The sequence below is a fragment of the Neomonachus schauinslandi genome, chromosome 15 (genome assembly GCF_002201575.2).
Source record: "Neomonachus schauinslandi chromosome 15, ASM220157v2, whole genome shotgun sequence".
NCBI classification, from domain to species: Eukaryota; Metazoa; Chordata; class Mammalia; order Carnivora; family Phocidae; genus Neomonachus; species Neomonachus schauinslandi.
Genome location: NC_058417.1, coordinates 16,478,500 through 16,499,122, shown reverse-complemented (window position 1 = coordinate 16,499,122; position 20,623 = coordinate 16,478,500). Strand labels below are relative to the sequence as shown.

At 38.6% G+C, this 20,623-nt stretch overlaps 1 protein-coding gene across 1 annotated transcript in view; it reads left to right on the top strand.

Moving 5' to 3' along the window:
* The window catches only part of EFCAB5 (EF-hand calcium binding domain 5), a 138,778-nt gene that overhangs the window by 62,323 nt on the left and 55,832 nt on the right, over positions 1 to 20,623 (top strand). Inside the window, exons 8-10 of the mRNA XM_044921814.1 lie at positions 16,548 to 16,647; positions 18,013 to 18,562; positions 18,617 to 18,927. Of these exons, the coding sequence (XP_044777749.1) occupies positions 16,548 to 16,647; positions 18,013 to 18,562; positions 18,617 to 18,927 (961 nt within the window). The remainder of the gene's footprint in view (positions 1 to 16,547; positions 16,648 to 18,012; positions 18,563 to 18,616; positions 18,928 to 20,623) is intronic.

The following is a 20,623-nucleotide window of genomic DNA, read 5'->3' as shown; positions in this document are numbered from 1 at the left end:
TTTCTTTCTTTCTTTCTTTCTTTCTTTCTTTCTTTCTTTCTTTCTTTTTCTTCCTTTCTTTTCTTTCTTTCTTTCTTTTCTTCCTTTCTTCCTTTCTTTCCTTCTTTCCTTTTTTGAATAGTTTGAGAAGAATAGGTATTAACTCTTTAAATGTTTGGTAGAATTCCCCTGTGAAGCCATCTGGCCCTGGACTTTTGTTTTTTGGGAGATTTTTGATTACTGATTCAATTTCTTTGCTGGTTATCAGTCTGTTCAAGTTTTGTATTTCTTCCTATTTCAATTTTGGTAGTGTATATGTTTCTAGGAATTTATCATTTCTTCCAGATTGTCCAGTTTGTTGGCATATAGTTTTTCATAATATTCTCTTATGATTGCTTGTATTTCTGTGGTGTTGGTTGTTAGTTCTCCTCTCTCATTTGTGATTTTATTTATTTGGATCCTTTCTCTTTTTGATAACTCTAGCTAGGGTTTATTAATTTTATTAATTTTTTCAAAGAACTAGCTCCAATTTGTTCTATTGTTTTTTTTAGTTTCTATATCATCTATTTCTGCTATAAGCTGTATTATTTCCCTTCTTCTGCTGGCTTTAGGCTTCATTTATTGTTCTTTTTCCTGCTTCGTAGGTATAAGGTTAGGTTATTTGAGATTTTTCTTGCTTCTTGAGATAGGCCTGATACAGCCACTCTGGAAAGCAGTATGGAGGTTCCTCAAAAAGATAAAATTAAAACTACCCTACCATCCAGCAATTGCAGTACTAGGTATTTACCCAAAGAATATAAAAATACTAATTTAAAGGGATACATGCACCCCGATGTTTATAGCAACATTATCATCAATAGCCAACTTATGGAAAGAGCCCAAATATGCATCAATTGATGAATGGATAAAGAAGATGTGGTATATATACATCTATGTATAGATGTGTATATATATATATAGAGAGAGAGAGAGAGAATTTATTATTAAGTATCACTCAGCCATAAAAAAGAATGAAATCTTGCCATTTGCAACAACGTGGATGGAGCTAGAGAGTATTATGCTAAGCGAAATAAGTCAGTCAGAGAAAGACAAATACCATAGGATTTCACTCATATGTGGAATTTAAGAAACAAAACAAATGAACATGGGGGGAAATGAGGCAAACCAAGAGATAGACTCTTTTAAAAAAATTTTAAATTTTAGTTAACATACAATGCAGGGCGCCTGGGTGGCTCAGTTGGTTAAGTGACTGCCTTCGGCTCAGGTCATGATCCTGGAGTCCCTGGATTGAGTCCCACATCGGGCTCCCTGCTCGGCAGGGAGTCTGCTTCTCCCTCTGACCCTCTCATGCTCTCTCTGTCTCATTCTCTCTCTCAAATAAATAAAATATTTAAAAAAAAATACAATGCAATATTGGTTTCTGGAGTAGAATTCAGTGATTCTACAACACCCAGGCACCCCCAGACTCTTAATTATAGAGAACAAATGGATGGTTACCAGAGGGAAGGTGGGTGGGGGGATGGGTTAAATAGGTAATAGGGATTAAGGAGGGCATTTGTTTTGATAAGCACCAGGTGTTGTATATAGGTGTTGAATCACTTAATTCTACACCTGAAAATAGTATTTTTTTAAAGATTTTTATTTATTTATTGAGAGAGAAAGAGAATGATAGAGAGAGAGCATGAGAGGGAGGAGGGTCAGAGGGAGAAGCAGACTCCCCGCTGAGCAGGGAGCCGGATGCGGGCCCCGATCCCGGGACTCCAGGATCATGACCTGAGCCGAAGGCAGTCGCTCAACCAACTGAGCCACCCAGGCGCCCTACACCTGAAAATAATATTACACTGTATGTTAATAACTGGAATTGAATAAAATCTTTTTTTTTTTTTTTTTAAGTTCAGGGGCACCTGGGTGGCTCAGTTGGTTAAGTGTCTGACTCTTGATTTCAGCTCAGGTCATGATCTCAAAATTGTGAGACTGAGCCCCACGTTGGGCTCTGCACCAAGTGTGGAGCCTGCCTGAGATTCTCTCTCTCCCTTTCCCTCTCCCCCCTCCCTCTCCAAAAAGAAAAAGAAGAAGTACAGAAATTTGGGATTCAAAGTATAGTCAAGAGTTTCTCCTGGAAGTACTCATTTAAAGGGCCCCATGCAGTGAAGTGAACATCCTTTATAATGGTCTGATAATAAATGCAACAATGGCTTTCTTAGGTCACTTTCTTATAACTACCTTAAGTATAAGCAAATGACACCACATAAGACTACAATTCAGAAAAAGCAAATATTTTTGAGAGAGAAAGAGAGAGTATAGCAGAGGGAGAGAGAGAATCTTAAGCAGGCTCCCATCCCAGTGCGGAGCCCTGCACGAAGCTTAATCTCATGGCCCTGAGATCATGACCTGAGCTGAAATGAAGAATTGGTTGTTTAACTGACGGAGCCACCCAGGCACCCCCAAAAAAGCAATTCTTAAAGGAGCCAATATATTGTAGTCTCGGTTCTCAGATCCCTGCCAATTTGGTTTAAGTAAGGAATATATTTTATAAAATCTGAAATGTCTATGCATCTTTCAGGCAATCCTCCTTGAATATTGCTTTTTTTAACAGAGCTTAAAATAATAAATATTGGGTGACATGGGGGTTGAGATTTTTCTCCCTGGTAAATGCCTGGAGAACAACTATTCTTTCTGGCCACTGTAATACCAACTCATGTGCCATAACAAACATAGTGGGATAATATTTAGAGGAGTTGGCTGTGGTTTGCTTGTGCTCTTTTATTTTCTTCTCAGCATTCAAACAGTATTTATGTGCTGATCTTGGAGGGGAAGTAGATACAGTCTAGAATAAAGGAGTTAATTGAGTTTCTGAATGTTTTTAACCAGTAGCTGAAAGAAGAGTTCAAAAAAGAGTTTAACTGAAAATGCCGAGCTCTTCATATGTGGAATTTAAGAAACAAAACGGATCATAGGGGAAGAAAGGAAAAAATAAAACAAGACAAAATCAGAGAGGGAGACAAACCATAAGAGACTCTTAATCATAGCAAACAAACTGAGGGTTGCTGGAGGTGAGGTGGGCGGGGGGTGGTGTAACTGGGTGATGGACATGAAGGAGGGCACATGATGTAATGAGCACTGGGTATTATATAAGACTGATGAATCACTGAACTCTACTTCTGAAACTAATATATGTTAATTAATTGAATTTAAATAAAAAAATAGAAGCTATTTGATCTTTTTTGTCCAAATATATAAATGATTCTTCTTGTGGGCATGGAAAATTAAATGCATTGAATATGTAGCATGCCAATATTCATGATATGGATTAAAATGTAAAAACGACATATAAACTATTTTTACTTTTAGTCTTTAGTGAAAAAGTCTTAAATTATATTTGGATGCACTGGAATTCATTTAGATTCCTTACATCTGATAATTGGTAATTTCAGTCTCCAGGAGCTAAATATGTATTTTTAAAAAAAGAAAAAAAAATGCTGAGCTCTTGAAAAAGAATGGAGAGGGGCACCTGGGTGGCTCAGTTGGTTAAATGTCTCCCTTTGGCTCAGGTCATGATCTCAGGGTCCTGGGATTGAGCCCTGCATCTTGCTCCATGCTCAGTGGGGAGTCTGTTTCTCCCTCTTCCTCTGCCCCTACCCCCACCCGTACACACACACTCTCTCTCAAATAAATAAATAAGATCTTTTTTTAAATGTTTTTTTAAAGATCTTATTTATTTATTTGAGAGAGAGAGAGTGTGTGCACGAGGGGCGGGGGAGGGGGAGGAGCAGAGGGAGAGGGAGAAGCATTCTCCCCACTGAGCAGGAAGCCCGACCGGGAGAGCCCAGGATCATGACTTGAACCGAAGGCAGATTCTTAACCAATTGAGCCACCCAGGTGCCCCTATATAAATAAAATCTTTAAAAAAAATAAAATAAATAAAGGAGAAACATAGAGTAAGGAAGAATGTAAAACATGACATCAAAGCACCTTTTCTATCATGAAAATTGTGAGCAGCTGATAGGAGGAGGTTGGAGGAGATGTGACTAGGGCTTGGAGGTTGTCTGGGTCCCTAAGTTAGTATCTAATCCCCTACCCCTGGGCCCCAATCAGGATTAGAGGCTAAAGGCAACATTATAGACACTCTTAGAAATTCCAGGTAGGTTGAGGAGAAATTTAAGAACATCAGGGCTTATGCTTTATTTCCTGGGTGTATCTCAGAGACTGCAAACTTGGTAGAGAAGTCTTGAATTCAACGTGGTACTAAAGAGAAATGGTATCCACTGCAGAAGGAAGGTCTTAGTGGATGGTCCTGAGGGTAGTCCCACTCCTGTGGCTAGAGGGAAGGTGATGAGTGATCCTAAATACATGTGGGAAGGGGCGTGGGTGTGCAGAGAAGATGGCAGCAAAAGTTCTGGGAGTATCCCCAGGAAGACACCCAGGGCCGGGACAAGGAGAACCATGGGCATAAGCAGCAAACATCAAAACAAAGCTTCCAAATGCGGGGTGCCTGGGTGGCTCAGTTGGTTAAGCATCTGCCTTCAGCTCAGGTTGTGACCCCAGGGTCCTTCAGCTCAGGTCATGTTCCCAGGGTCCTGGGATCGAGCCCTGTGTTGGGCTCCCTGTTCAGCAGGGAGCCTGTTTCTCCCTCTCCCTCTGCTGTTCCCCCTGCTTGTGCTCTCTCCCTCTCTCTGTCAAATAAATAAGTAAAATCTTAAAAAAATAAAAAAAGAAAACTTCCAAATGATTCAGTGTGATGAATGCCATACGGTCAGAGTTAACAAGTACTATGGTGACACTGACCTTTCTTTATGGTATCAGTAAAGCCCCAAAGAAAAATGTGCAAAGGATATGAACAACTAATGGAATCACTAAGTACTCAACAGATGAGCAAAAATATTTTAAAATAATAATATCTATGAACATTTTTTCATGTGTCTGTTAGCCATTTGTATGTCTTCTTCAGAGAAGTGTCTTTTCATATCTTCTGCCCACTTTTTGACTTGATTATTTGTTTTTGGGGTGTTGAGTTTGAGAAGTTCTTTATACATCTTGGATACCAGCCCTTTATCTGTAGTGTCATTTGCAAATATCTTCTCCCATTCTGTGGGTTGCCTCTTTGTTTTGAGATACCACCTTACACCAGTTAGAATGGCAAAAATGGACAGGGGAAGAAACAACAAATGTTGGAGAGGTTGTGGAGAAAGGGGAACCCTCTTACACTGTTGGTGGGAATGCAAGTTGGTACAGCCACTTTGGAAAACAGTGTGGAGGTTCCTCAAAAATTTAAAAATAGAGGGCGCCTGGGTGGCTCAGTTGGTTAAGCGACTGCCTTCAGCTCAGGTCATGATCCTGGAGTCCCGGGATCGAGTCCCGCATCGGGCTCCCTGCTCGGCAGGGAGTCTGCTTCTCCCTCTCCCACTCCCCGTTTGTGTTCCCTCTCTCGCTGTGTCTTTCTCTGTCAAGTAAATAAATAAAATCTTAAAAAAAAAAAAAAAAAAAAATTTAAAAATAGAGCTACCCTATGACCCAGCGATTGCACTACTGGGTATTTACCCCAAAGACACAGAGGTAGTGAAAAGAAGGGCCATATGCACCCTAATGTTTATAGCAGCAATGTCCGTAATAGCCAAACTGTGGAAAGAGCCAAGATGCCCTTCAACAGATGAATGGATAAAGAAGATGTGGTCCATATATACAATGGAATATTACTCAGCCATCAGAAAGGATGAATACCCAACTTTTACATCAACATGGATGGGACTGGAGGAGATTATGCTAAGTGAAATAAGTCAAGCAGAGAAAGTCAATTATCATATGGTTTCACTTATTTGTGGAACATAAGGAATAGCATGGAGGACATTAGGAGAAGGAAGGGAAAAATGAGGAGGGGGGGAATTGGAGGGAGAGATGAACCATGAGAGACTATGGACTCTGAGAAACAAACAGGGTTTTAGAGGGGAGGGGGGAGGGAGGATTGGTTAGCCCGGTGATGGGTATTAAGGAGGGCACGTACTGCATGGAGCACTGGGTGTTATACGAAAACAATGGATCGTGGATCACCACATCAAAAACTAATGATGTATTGTATGGTGACTAACATGACGTAATAAAATTAAAATAAAATAAAATGGTATCTATTACTGGTAAGGATAGCAGAAAATTATTTTTTCAAATATTCCTGGTGAAAATTTAATAGTCACAGTATCTTTGTAAAGCAATCTGGCTATATCAGCTTAAATAAGAAATGCATCTTTCAACCAAGTAATCCCATACCTGAAATTTTTATCCAAAGAAATAAAAGCATTAGTAAATAAAAAACACATGTACAAGGATGATTTCTGTGGTATTGTTTATACATGAAAAAAAAGAGGGAGAGAGAAAGAAAGAGATTAAGGGAATGGTTATCTGTGGGGAAATGTTTAAAAAAATGATGGTACATCTACATCTTGGAATATCATGCAGCATTTATAAAATTGAATACATCTATACCAGTTGACTTAGAGGAGTTTTTATGCATTATTACTGAGTGGAAAAAGTAAAATATGGAGAAACGTATGTAATATAATCCCATTTTTGTAAAGCAAATAACAAAAACTATATGGATAGATAGATAGATATACATAGGTACACATATTTGTATACCTATAGCTACACGAGCCTAGAGAAATGTTCATAACAAAACATGTGGTCAACTGAAATGAGGCTCAGAATCCACCATTCAGAGTGGTCCTTAAAGACTTCCGAAGGCAGAGTGCTTTCTCAGAGATATTTATTCAACTCAAGTTTTTAGAATTAGCTAGATAGCATGAAAAGTCAATACTAGTTCTTGGAGCATTCTATTTAAAAAAATCAACAAGAGATTTGCTTTGTTGAATGAGGAACAATGATCTTCTAAGTATTAACCAGGATCAGAAATTCACTGTTCATGTTTCACCACCAACTAGGTTCATGTTTCAACCAACCATGTCTCAAATAGAACTCCTAGAGATTAAAAAAAATAATAATAATAGATGAAATTAAAACTACTACATGGGATTGGTATCAGATTAGACACTGCAGAAGAAAAATGAGTAAGCATGAAGACACAGCAATAGACACTATCCAAACTGAAGGGGGAGGTGGGTATGTGAGTAGTTATAAAAGTCCTTTATCTTCATTTAAAATTTTATTTAAATGACAATTTACTCTTTGAAGCAAACCTATGACAGGTTATTAGTTTATATCATGTAGAAGTGAAACGTATGACAATAGCAAAAATTATGGGTGGGAGAAAATAAAAGTAAGTTTCTTACATTAGGTGTGAAGTGTATATTATTATTTAAAGGTAGACTGTGGTAATTTAAAGTTGCATAATGTTAGACCTAGAACAATTACTAGGAAAAAAAGATATAACTGTTAAGCCAATTGTGCAGATAAATGGAATATTAAAATGTAATTGAAAGAAGGCAGGAAAGGAAGCAAAAACAAAGAAAAAATGGAACAAATAGCAAAATTCTATATTTAAAGCCAACCATAATGCTAATTACATTGAATGTATATGGTCTGTATTGTCCAGTCAAAAGGCAGAAATTGTTGAACTGGATAAAAATGCAAGAACCAGGAGAGAGCTTGGGAAGACGGTGGAGTAGGAGGACCATGAGCTCACCCCATTCCACATTTACAACTAGATACTATCCACGTCTAAGTCAGTAAACCATAGAGTGATACAAAGACTGGCAGAACAAACTCCACAATAAATATAGAGAAGAAGGTGCATCTGAAAGGTTAGGAAGGTCAGAAAGGTGGACGGAGGTTGCTGGTAGATGGGAAGGAGCTGTGTGCATGGAGAGGGCAGAGAAATAGGCCCTCACACCAGGGAGCTCACACAGGGAAGACTAATCTCCACAAGATTTGACTTTAAAAACCAGAGGGACTGAATTCTGTGAGTTTGTAAAACCAGTGGGACTTGGAGCCTGGAGCTTTAAAAGTCCTCTGACTTAGCACCGGGCAAGCTGGGAGGGTGAGTGATAGCTGGCTTGCCACCCTTAAAGAGACAGCAACCTGCTCAGAGAGGCAAAAAAAAGACAGTTTGCACAATGCCAGGGCAAAGGGGAGATAGAACTGTTCACACTGATTTCGCAGCATGTTGGGGAGCTTCTTTGAAAATGAGGGAGCTGGCAGGCACTATTTTCCTCCTCCATCCCCCCAGCATAAACACAGAGCCATGTGGGAGGCAGCACTGCACAGACACTTTTAGCCTAAGCCCAGGGCTCAAGGCTCATCACAGTCACCAGGTGCACAGCTGCCACTAAGGGCCTCCAGCCACTTTTGCCCACTGAGCTCAGCCATCACCACAAGCTGCACCCAGCCTCACACCCCCAGCTGCCCCATTGTGCAGCCCCCAGCTACTGCAACACTTTGGGGGATCTGGCATAGGACTAGTGGCCCAATGCAAATTTTGCTAACACCACTGCCCTGCTGCCAAGTTCCCTGGCAGGCACGCCCCTCAGAGCTGGCCTGCCTGGGTCCCACTAACACCACAGAGAGCAAGCACAGCCCACAACAGGCAAAGAGTCAGTGCAGATGACTGCACTGAAAGGAAAAGTGACTCAGACATAACAGTAGGGCATAAACAACATACATAGGATACTCTCCTGAAGTGCCAGGTTTTGGTGAACAGGGGAATACTGCACTGCAGGGCACTCCAAGATCATCTCTTCATAAAGTCACTATTTTCAAGAGCAGAAGACATAGCTGACTTTCTTAACATGCAGAAACAGACACAGAGAGGCAGACAAAATGAAAAGACAGAGAAATTTATCCCAAATGAAAGAACAGGACAAGACCACGGCCAGAGATACAGTGAAACAGATATATGTAACATGCCTGATAGAGAACTTAAAGCATGATCATAATGATACTGGATTTGAGAAAAGAGTAGAAGACATGAGTGAGACCCTTAACACAGAGCTAAGGAATAACATAGCAGAGATAAAGGGCTGAATAAGTGAAATGAGAAACATGCTTGATGGAATGAATTGCAGGATGGAAAAAGCAGAGGAATGGATTAGTGACTTAGAAGACAGAGTATTGTAAGGTAATAAAGCTGGACAAAAGAGAAAAAAAATTACACAAAATGAGAATAGACTTAGGGAACTCAGTGACTCCATCAAACATAATAACATTCGTATTATAAGAGTCCCAGAAGACTAAGAGAGAGAAAAGGGGACAGAGAATTTATTTGAAGAGGCACCTGGGTGACTTATTCATTAAGCATCTGCCTTTGGCTCAGGTCATAATCCCAGGGTCTTGGGATCGAGCCCTGCATCAGGCTCCCTGCTCCGCGGGAAGCCTGCTTCTCCCTCTCCCACTCCCCTTGCTTGTGTTCCCTCTCTCACTGTGTCTCTCTCTGTCAAATAAATAAAATCTTTAAAAAAAATAAAAAAGAAAATTTATTTGAAGAAATGATACCTGAAAACTGTCCTGATCTGGGAAAGGAAACAGATAATCAGATTCATGAGGCACAGAGAACTCCCTTCAAAATCAACAAAAGCAGACCCACACCAAGACATATTGTAATTAAATTTGCAATATATAGTGATAAAGCAAAAATCTTAAACACAGCAAGATAAAAGAAGTCAATAACTTACAAGGGAAAGCCCATACGGCTAGCAGGATATTTTTCAACAAAAATTTTGCAAGTCGAAAAAAGTAGCATAATTATTCAAAGTGCTGAATGAGAAATATCTGCACCCAAGAATACTCTATCCAGTGGCACCTGGGTGGCCCAGTTGGTTAAGCATCTGCCTTTGGCTCAGGTCATGATCCTAGGGTCCTGAGATTGAGCCCCATGTCGGGCTCCCTACTCAGTGGGAGCCTGCTTCTCCCTCTTCCTATGCCCCTCCTCCCCACTTGTGCTCTCTCTCTATCGCTCTCCCTCTCTCTCAAATAAATAAATAAAGTCTAAAAAATTAAATCTAAAAAAAAAAAAAAAAGAATATCCAGCAAGGCTACCATTCAGAATAGTAGGAGAGATTAATAAAAGCTGTATGATCATCTGACAAAATTCAACACCTATTCATCATTTATTTATTTATTTTTTTAAGATTTTATTTATTTATTTGAGACAGAGAGAATGAGAGACAGAGAGCATGAGAGGGAGGAGGGTCAGAGGGAGAAGCAGACTCCCTGCCGAGCAGGGAGCCCGATGCGGGACTCGATCCCGGGACTCCAGGATCATGATCTGAGCCGAAGGCAGTCGCTTAACCAACTGAGCCACCCAGGCGCCCCCTATTCATCATTTAAAAACAAAAACAAAAAACCTCTCAGCAAATAGAAATAGAATTTCTTCAACCTAATAAAGAGCATCTATGACAAACCTGCAGTTATACTTAATGGTGAAAATTTTAATGATTTCCTCCTTATATCAGGGACAAGGCAAGGATATCCACTTTTATTTAACACAGTACTGGAAGTAGTAGCCAATGAAATAAGGCATGAAAAGAAAAAGAAAATTTTCTTTATTCAGGAATTTCATGATCTCCTATGTATAAAATCCTAAGGAATCTTTCTTTTTAAGATTTTATTTATTTATTTGAGAGAGAGAGAGAGCATGCCCAAGTGGGGGAAGGGGCAGAGGGAGAGGGAGAAACAAACTCCCTGCTGAGTGTGGAGCCTGATGCGGAGTTTGATCCCAGGACCCTGTGATCATGACCTAAGCTGAAGTCCGATGCTTAAATGACTGAGCCACCCAGGTGCGCCAATCCTAAGGAATCTTTAAAAATAAAAGTTGAATTCACTAGAACATATACGTGATTTAGTAAGGCTAAGTCTATCACTTTCTTTTCATTTTTTTAAAAGATTTTATTTATTTATTTTAGAGAGAGAGCACAAGTGGGGGGGAAGGGTATGCGGAAAGGGAGAATCTCAAGCAGATTCCACACTGAGCCTGGAGCCCAACGCAGTGCTCAATTTCACAGCCCGTATGTTTATAGCAGCATTATTTACAATAGCCAAATTATGGAAGCAGCCCAAGTATCCATTGATAGATGAATGGATAAAGAGGAGGTGCTATATATATATATATATATGTATAATGGAATATTACTCAACCATTAAAAGGAATGAAATATTACCATGCCTCTTGGAAAATAGAGGGACCTTAAGACTTGGAATGTTTACATTTGGATGAAAGCTAAGACTTGAGCTACAAATCTCTCTAAGCCTCCCTTGGCAGCAAAAGCAATCCCTTCTCTCCTACTTGAGAATATTAACTTTTCTTTCCTTAGAGTCCCTATGATAACTTCACTTAAGGCAATTAGTTTGCAGGGGTATGTCTATTTTCCTTAAGGTCCACCTGTACAACATTCATTGCCTTTAGACCCAAAATTGGGGTCAGATCTCAGCATGTCCCATCAGGACAGTCAAATCTGTACTGAGAAGTTATTGTTGGTACTGCAAGAGAATAACAAGTTTTTGCTCATTCATAGCAGCAAAAACCTGGAGGATATGTGTGGGGATAGTTTATAAAACTTTTATTTTTTTAAAAGATTTTATTTATTTATTTGACAGAGAGAGACACAGTGAGAGAGGGAACTCAAGCAGGGGGAGTGGGAGAGGGAGAAGCAGGTTCCGCAGGAGCCCAATGCAGGGCTCGATTCCAGGACCCTGGGATCATGACTTGAGCCGAAGGCAGACGCTTAATGACTGAGCCACCCAGGAGCCCCTGTTTATAAAACTTTTAGACTAAGAAGAATGAATATAAGTTTGGATTGGCTCAAACTTGTCAATATTGTTGTACTTAGAAGATTTACTTAGCAGTAATATTTTGAGTATACGGGAATGGTTTTAACAGTTCCCTTAGTAGGTAAATTGAAACCTTGACCCAAATATGGCCTACATTCAATGAGATTGAGATGCCAGAATCTTCTTGGCATACTATAGAGGAAGAAATCCAAAGGCTAATGTTGCTAAAGTTGACTTCTCTTATGTAGCCTGCCTATTATGAACCTTTACCATATCCTCCCAGAAGGCCCAGATGATACTTTCTTGAGAAATACATTAATGAGGGGGAGCATTAGCATCTCTAAAAAGCTGTTTGGTAGCTGTCCTCTGTAGGCTGAAGATGATGATAGTAGACACTGCCATTGAAATTATGGGATTCCAGAGTGATAGAAGACAGTGTTTAACTGTCAGAGACAAGGTCTACTGGTCAAAGTCTGTGCTTATAGATATCATAGATAAATGGTATTTTGACTCAATGCCCAAGATCAAAGTCCATAATATAATGGGCTCATTTTGTCTAGGACTCACACTATGGCTATTTACCTACTTAATGTATAATTGGAATTACCACAATGAACAGCAAAGAACTAGAGTGGCTATCTGAAAATTTTGACCCACATGGATTTTCTGTGGTGATAATGGTTTCCTTAGAGGTTAAATACATAGGATGTCTACCAAATTATCACTGAAGTTATTTACAGAAAATCTCTAACTATGGGGCCAGAAACATGAGTTGAGACACCTCAGTGGAGAATCTTGGCTTCTTATCCAGTTTCCAGACAATTTACACGCCCAGAATTCTTTGATTTAGAACAGGAGGCTGGCTCTCTTGAGGAAGAATCCTCAAGATTGCCTCAAGCATATACAGTAGATCTTACTCCAAGTGTTCCTCAAAAGACCTATAGCCATTTACTAGGGTGGAAAACATTGGAAAGAGGGAAATATCCCAGACTTTCTGAGATTACCAGACACTGACTCCAAGTTAATACTAATCCCTAGAATCTCAAAATGCCCCAGTGGACCATTGGTTAAAATTAGAGTTTATGGCTAACAGGTGATAAATGCTATTTTGGTCTCCCAATTAATCTGTGTTTTTAGCTATGTTTATTTCTGGTTCCTGAATGTATAATTGGAATAGACATCTTCAGCAACTGGCAGGATCCTCACAAATTGGAGGCTGAAGGCTATCATGGTAGGAAGGACCAAATAGAAACTCCTGAACTTTCTCTTCTCTGTCTGCCAGAATTTACCATTTGGTAAATTTACCATTTACCAAACAAACAAACAAACCCAAAACAATTCCACAGAAATTAGACATAAAAATATATGAATGATGTGAAGGATACAGAAGAAGTAACATTATCACATTCTTGTCTGATTCTCCTCTTTTGCCTATGCAGAAGATAGATCTTAAAGAATGTTTGTAGGTTACTATGACTCCATTTGCAGTTGTTCTTCACCATGTGGAATCTTTACTGAACCAAACTGACACAGCCCCTCACTCACAACTATTGGATTGTCAAATACTGTTTTCTCCAGAGCAGTTTACAAGGACAAACAGAAGTTTGACTTTACCTGTCAGCACTATACTTTTATGCCTTACCATAGAAGTAAGACAGCCCTCTTTCTTTCTATTATAATCTAGTATGCAGACATCTCACAGAATGTCAGATCTACTACCTTGATGATTTCCATCATGGCGATTGGACCTGCTGAGCATGAAGAAGCGTTAGATGCCTTGGTACACCCATATGTGTCAGAGGGTAAAAGATAAAAACCATGTAAAATCAGGGTTTACTACCTTGGTGAAAGTTTTAGCAGTCCAGTAGTCTGAAGCATGACAGGATATCTCAAATACGAGGCAAATGTGCCACCTGCCACAAAGAAAGAGGCACAATGCTTATTGGACCTTTTTACATTCTAGGAACAACCTTTACTCTCATGTGCTGCTCTTCTACATTTATTGGGCTATCAGCTGCGAGAGTAAGTCCCAAAGCAAGAAAAAGCTTTGTAGACTTTGTAGGCTGCAGCACAAAAACTCTTCTTTACCTTATACCTTATCACCTAGATGATCCTACAGTATCTGAAGTGTCTGGGGCAAATTGGAATGTTATGGCAAGTTGTCATAGAAGAATTACAGTATAGGTTGCTTGAGTTATGGAGCAAAATCATGCCCTCTACTAGTGTTTTTTTTCTCCTTTGAGAAACAGCTCCTGTGTGTGATTATACTGTGATAAAAACCATTTGCTTATTATCTGTATACTTTTATGAATGTATGTTGTATTTTTTTAAAAGATTTCCTTTTTAAAAACTCTATGGAAATGAAGGTCCAAATATAGCAAAAACAGTTATAAAAAGAAGAACAAGTTGGGGAGGATTTCCCTGTGTTTTTTTTTTAATATTTTATTTATTTATTTAGACAGAGAGAGAAATCATGAGCAGAGAGAGAGGGAGAGAATCCACTGAGCATGGAGCTGGTCATGGGGCTCGATCCCATGACCCTGAGATCATGACCTGAGCCGAAATCAGGAGTCAGGCGCTTAACCAACTGAGCCACCCAGGCGCCCTGATTTCCCTGATTTTTTAAAAATAAAGCTATATTAACAGAATATTGGGCCTGGCATCAGATTTATGAGTATGTGAGAACTTAGTGCATAGCATAGGTAGCAAATAATTCGGTGAGAAGAGACTAATCAATAAATGCTAAGTTAGGACAATTGGGAAGAAATTAAAATTAGGTTTGAGCCTCAATAATGAGCAAAAATAAGTCCTATCTAATCAAAGACCTGGATGTGGAAAACAAAATTATAAAAGTTTTAGAAGCACATATAGAGCATGACTTTTGACCTTGGTATAGGTAATATTTCTTAAAGAATACCTCAATAAGCACAAACCATACAAGAAATAATCGATACATTTGGCTACCTCAAAATTAAAAACATTGATATGGCTAAACTCACCAAAAGTTAAATTAAAAAATAAGAGATTTGGGGCGCCTGGGTGGCTCAGTCGGTTAAGCATCTGTCTTCGGTTCAGGTCGTGATCCCAGGGTCCTGGGATCAAGCCCCGCATCGGGCTCCCTGCTCAGCGGGAGGCCTGCTTCTCCCTCTCCCACTCCGTCTGCTTGTGTTCCCTCTCTCGCTGTGTCTCTCTCTCAAATAAATAAATAAAATCTTTAAAAAAAGATAAGAGATTAAACTGGGAAAGTGTATTTACTATATAGATAACAGAATGATCATTATCAAAACTTTACAAATTAATAAGAAAGAGACAACTCTTCCCAGCTGAAGAAAGGAAAAGGACATAAAAAAGCCTTCCATAGATGAGGAAACACAAATACATAATAAACATATGAAAATATATTTAATCTCACTAATTATCAGGGAAATGCAAATTAAAATAACCAGATACCATTTTTAACCCATCAGATTGGGAAAAATCATGAACTCTAATAGTATCAAGTATTGGCATGGAAATGGAGAAATGATATTCTCATTCAATAATAGTGAGAAGTAAATTGGTATAGGTATTTTGTGGAGCAATTTGGCAATAACTACTAAAGCTGAAAATACTCATAGTAGGGATGCCTGGGTGGCTCAGTCAGTTGGGCATCTGCCTTCGGCTCAGGTCATGATCCCAGGGTTCTGGGATCGAGCCCCACATTGGGCTCCTTGCTCAGCAGGGAGCCTGCTTCTCCCTCTGCCTGATGCTCCCCCTGCTTGTGCTCTCTCTCTCTCTCTGATAAATAAATAAAATCTTAAATGATATGCTATATGCTGGCTAACTGAACATAATTTAAAAAATGCTCATAGTATACAATCCATTAATTAACACTTTTAATTATTACCCTAGGGAAATGTTTATACATGTATGCAAGGAATGTGTATAAGCATATCCACTGCAGCATTATTTTGGTATCTAAACACTGGAAATAATCTAAATGCCCATCAATAAAGGGACTTTTAAAAAAAGTTACAGTGTTTTTGGGGCACCTGGGTGGCTCAGTTGGTTAAGCAGCCAACTCTTGATTTCCACTCAGGTCATGATCTGAGGGTCCTAGGACTAAGCTCCGCACTGGGTGGGGAGTCTGCTTAAGGATTCTCTCTCCCTCTCCCTTTGCCCCTACCCCCTCAAATAAATAAATAAACCTAAAAAAATTTTTTTTTAATTACAGTGTTTTCATATTATAGAATACCATACAGCAGCTAAAAGGAATAAAATATATTTCTTTACATATATGAATTGATCTCAATGTTGAGTAAATAAAAGCAATTTTAAGAAGTACATATGTACTATGATATCAATTATATGTGTTTAAAGTCATTAAACATATGCAAAATATTAACAATAATCATTTCTGGATGTTGGGAACACAAGTGTTAGTTTTATCATTTTCTCTATTTTTCTGTAGTTAAAATGTTTCTCAAAAATGATGCAAAAAAAAACAAGTAGGGAGTGGTTAAGTGTTTCAAGTGCCATATTCAGGTCTAATTAGATAAAAACTGAGCATTATACATTGGATTTAGCCAGTAACTATTATTAAGTCAGTAACTTAATTAAGCATCTATTAAGTGCAAGGTAAGTAACTATTAAGTCAGTAACTATTATTAAGCATCTATTAAGTGCAAGGTATTTTGACTTGTCACAGCATGGGGAAGTAGAGTATAAGCCTAAAGGCAAGATACAGCTTTCATGATTTTGACTCTGTAGCTTTTATTTACATAATGATGGTAGTGGTGGTGACGATAAAAGCTTCAATAAACCATTTACATAAAAATCTCAAATCTCCTGTATCAACTAATTGCAAACTTTCTGCTTAGGTAGGGTTTTTGGATCGGCAGAGGACATTGGCCTTGCTGGAAACATTCTATGACCAAAGTTCAAAAACGCTTAGAAGTTTGCTGCGAAACCCAAGACAATGTAAGTGCCATTCAGAGGGAGTATGCTCAAACTAGAATGACGTAATATACTCCTATGATAAAAGTCATTGTATTCCCATGGAATCCCTTCACGTGATATCTCCCTTAGATCATGATAGATAATCTAACTGTTCATTCCTCACAAAATTCACTCTTCATCACAACTAGATGTATTTTTCACTATAGTCCAATACTAAAAGTTGTCAAGTTAGAACTTAATTTTAAGTTCATTCAAATGAAGAGGTGCTTGAGTGGCAATCTGAATGTTTTGGAAATTAAGTTGGTAATGGTAATTCCAGTTTTAATGTCCAACTTAGAATTCTAAAATTTCTAAGAAAAATGTTTCCTTCTCCCAAGCATTTTTACTTCTCCACCTTTACTGAAATTATACAGTAAGATATCTTTTTTATATTACTACCAAAACAAGGAGGATTATGGGGGTTTTTTTGAGAGGGAGAAAGGGGGGAGGGGCCAAGGGAGAAGGAGAGAGAGAATCTTAAGCCGACTCCAAGCCCAGCACAGAGCCTGATGTGGCACTTGATCTCACAACCCTGAGATCATGACCTGAGTTGAAATCAAGAGCCGGATGTTTAACCAACTGAGCCACCCAGATGCTCCATTTTTATTTTTTAAACAGAAAGCCTTTGAATGGATGGGTTTTCCAAAGAATGTCGATAATTTAGTTCTGTGTGAAAATAGTTGGACACTTAAAAATCTATGGGTGATATAGAGTAGTCCTGGACACCAGAGTTGTTTTGTTATTATTGTTGTTTTACTGTTTGAGTGGGATTCCGGTGAATGCTATCCAATCTTTCCCTAGAATTCTGAACCAGGTGTTCACATAAGTTGTGGAGGAAAAGAATTGAGGAATGAAGAAGAAAGAAAGGGAGAGAATAAGGAAGGGGGAGAAAATGAATATTAGGAAAACATAGCCCAGTGAATGATAGAGATTTGCTTTTATTTTGATATTGTAGATATTTAAAAGGTATTTGAGGTGGAAGACATGTGTCCTCTTCCTCATCCCTATGCTATGCTTGTTGTTGGAGGACCATAAATAGAGGATAAATTCTATTGTCTTGGCAGTCTAAGCAACTTTCCAAGTAGAAAAGGAAGAATCATGCTATATCCAAAACCACACCTATTAGGAAGGGGTAATTCTAACTTACAGTAGTGACCATCTTTTATGTTCCCTTGAATATCTTTTTTGCTTTTATTGTGTTGTAGGTAAAGGTAACTGTTATTTATTTAAAGCAATAGGCCTATGTTAAATTACTGTGATCAACACTGTATTGCATTAACTTACTAGCTCTGATTCTTCATTATAACATCAATTGTTTAGGGAAATATTTTTTTTTTTCTGCATTAGGGCCATTCATTGAATTTGAAGAGATAGACTTGCCTGAGTTCTGGGGAGACATGGATAATCAGAAACATATTTATGAAGACTTTGACAAAGTGCTCTTAGAGATGAATGCATTACTTTCTGAAAAACATGCTAGCAAAACCCAAAGCAAGTTGTTAGAAACTCCAGAAGATCAACATAAACATGATGAACATAATGAATCAACACTGCCAGAAGAGCAGAGAGAGACGACTTCAGAACAAGAACCAAACAGAATTTCAACCGAAGAACAACAAGACAGAGAGTCAACTGGAGAAAAAGAACTATACAGAGAATCAGTAACAGAACAAGAAACCCACACAGGGTCAACTCCAGAACAAGGATCAAGCAGAGAGTTAATAGAACAAAGACCACATGGTGACTCAGTCATAGAACAAGGGCCACCACAAAGAGTGTCATCTTCAGAACAAGGAGTCAACATGGAATCAACTGCAGAACAAGGACTCTACAGAGAATCAATATCAGCACAAGGACAACACAAAGGGTCAACAGCAGAACAAGGATCACACAGAGAGTCAGTAACAGGAGGAGCACACAAAGGGTCAGTTGCAAAACGAGGATCACACAGAAAGTCAGTAGCAGAACAAGGATCATACAGAGAGTCAGTAGTAGAACAAGGATCACACAAAGGGTCAACTGCAGAACAAGAACCATCCAGAGAGATAATTCCAGAAAAACAACAGGATTCAACTTTACAATCAGAAAGAGGTAGTATCTTCAGAGAAAGTAAAATATCTAGGGAGGCTACTTCCTATGAATACACTGAAATCTCCCCATGGGAAGAGAAGACTCAGGAGCAAATATATGAAGAGGAACTATCTGTGAGTCCTGAACTGCAAGAGGAAGTCCCGACGTCAAGAAGAAAAGATCATCTTTCAGGTAGTAACGCATTTCACCTATGACATCAGCTTCATGTTTGTGGAGTGATTGTTTAAGTCTTTTCAGAAAATACTCATTCCAATTAGGATCTTTTCTGGCATACCAGATCATTCAAACCTTAGATATTTTGCTACGCAACATGTGTCTAGGCCTTGAACAATCAATTAAATACAAACCAGAATGTTTCTATTGTCAATTTACCTCGAATTCCTTTTGCATGGGAAGCCCATTCATAAGGAAGCAATCTGGTAATATTATCTATATAGAAATATAGAAAATTTCACTGGACTCCTGAAAAGGCAGTAGAAGCCCTTTCGGAGTTTTGTTTTGTTTTTTAAGATTTTATTTATTTATTTGAGAGAGAGAGAAAGCGGGAAGAGGAGCAGAGGAACAGGGACAAGTAGACTCTGTGCTGAGCACAGAGCCCAACGCGGGGCCCAATCCCAGGACCCTGAGATATGACCTGAGCCAAAAACAAGAGTCGATCGATTAACCGACTGAGACACCCAGGGGCCCTAGAAGCCTTTTCATTTTAAATGTGGTGGTGTCTAATATTAGAAGCCACTTTTTAAAATGTCTTTTATTTCAACTATAAACTGGATCTTGCATTTTTCAGTTATATAAGATATGTGTTCTAGAAGAGTTTCTGAAAGTTATATTTAAGACAGAAAACACTCTGCATGTCAAATATTTATTCTGCAGAAGACTTTTCCTCTGAATTGCCTATGCCAATGTATGCCTTTTTGTTGAAAGATTCGAGCTTCTTAGAAAGCCAGTCTCAATACCACTTAAGACCTCAGTTAGGTGTAAATATTTTTAAAGTTCTGCTCTTTAATTTTAAAGACCCACAGTCCCAAAGAAAATCCTTATTCAAAACTCCTAAGACATGAGTAATCTGTGTTCTAGATTCTACATTATCAGTAACTAAATTGAAATATCTCATTTTTTCAGCATTATGTTTGGTTGTCCATAAAATAGGGCTATTAATTTTTGGCTCTCCATACATAGTAGGGATGCAGCTAGGAAAATCGTGAAGTTACTATTCAATCAGTTGTTATTAGTAAGGACTTAATTTTGTTAGGTGTAACAGTGATCCAAAATGACAGTGTCTTAAAAAAAAACATAAACAAAACCAAAACAAAATAGCAATGTCTAAACAACATAGGAGTTTCTTTCCTTTTGATATAAAAGTTAAAACTTATATGACAGTTCAGTCCCATGAACTCAGCAGTGGCTCAAGTTCTATCTTGTGTCCCCTCTAACCACATAGTCCTGGATGACTCACTACCGTGTCCATATTCTAACCAAAAGGTAAGGAGAAAAAAGAAGGGATAGGCATTACATCACTTGCCCACACATCACATTGGTCAGAATTTAGGCATTTGGTGACATCTAACTGTGACAGAGGCTAGGAAATGTAGCCCTCAGATTGAGTGGCCAAATTTGGGTACAACAAATAGCTTTTGTCATAGAGCTGCTCTCAACAACTAAAGTTATTAAGTGATATCATTGTGGTTGAATGTGACACAACATAAATGGGAAATAACCTGATAGAACGTTTTTGTTGTTCTATATGCAAGGCATTTTTCTCATTCATTAACTTAGGAATATATCATAGAATATATAAAGTCCAATTTATAGGCATTTTCTTTTTTTTCTTTCAAGTTTTTATTTAAATTCCAGTTCATTATAGCCA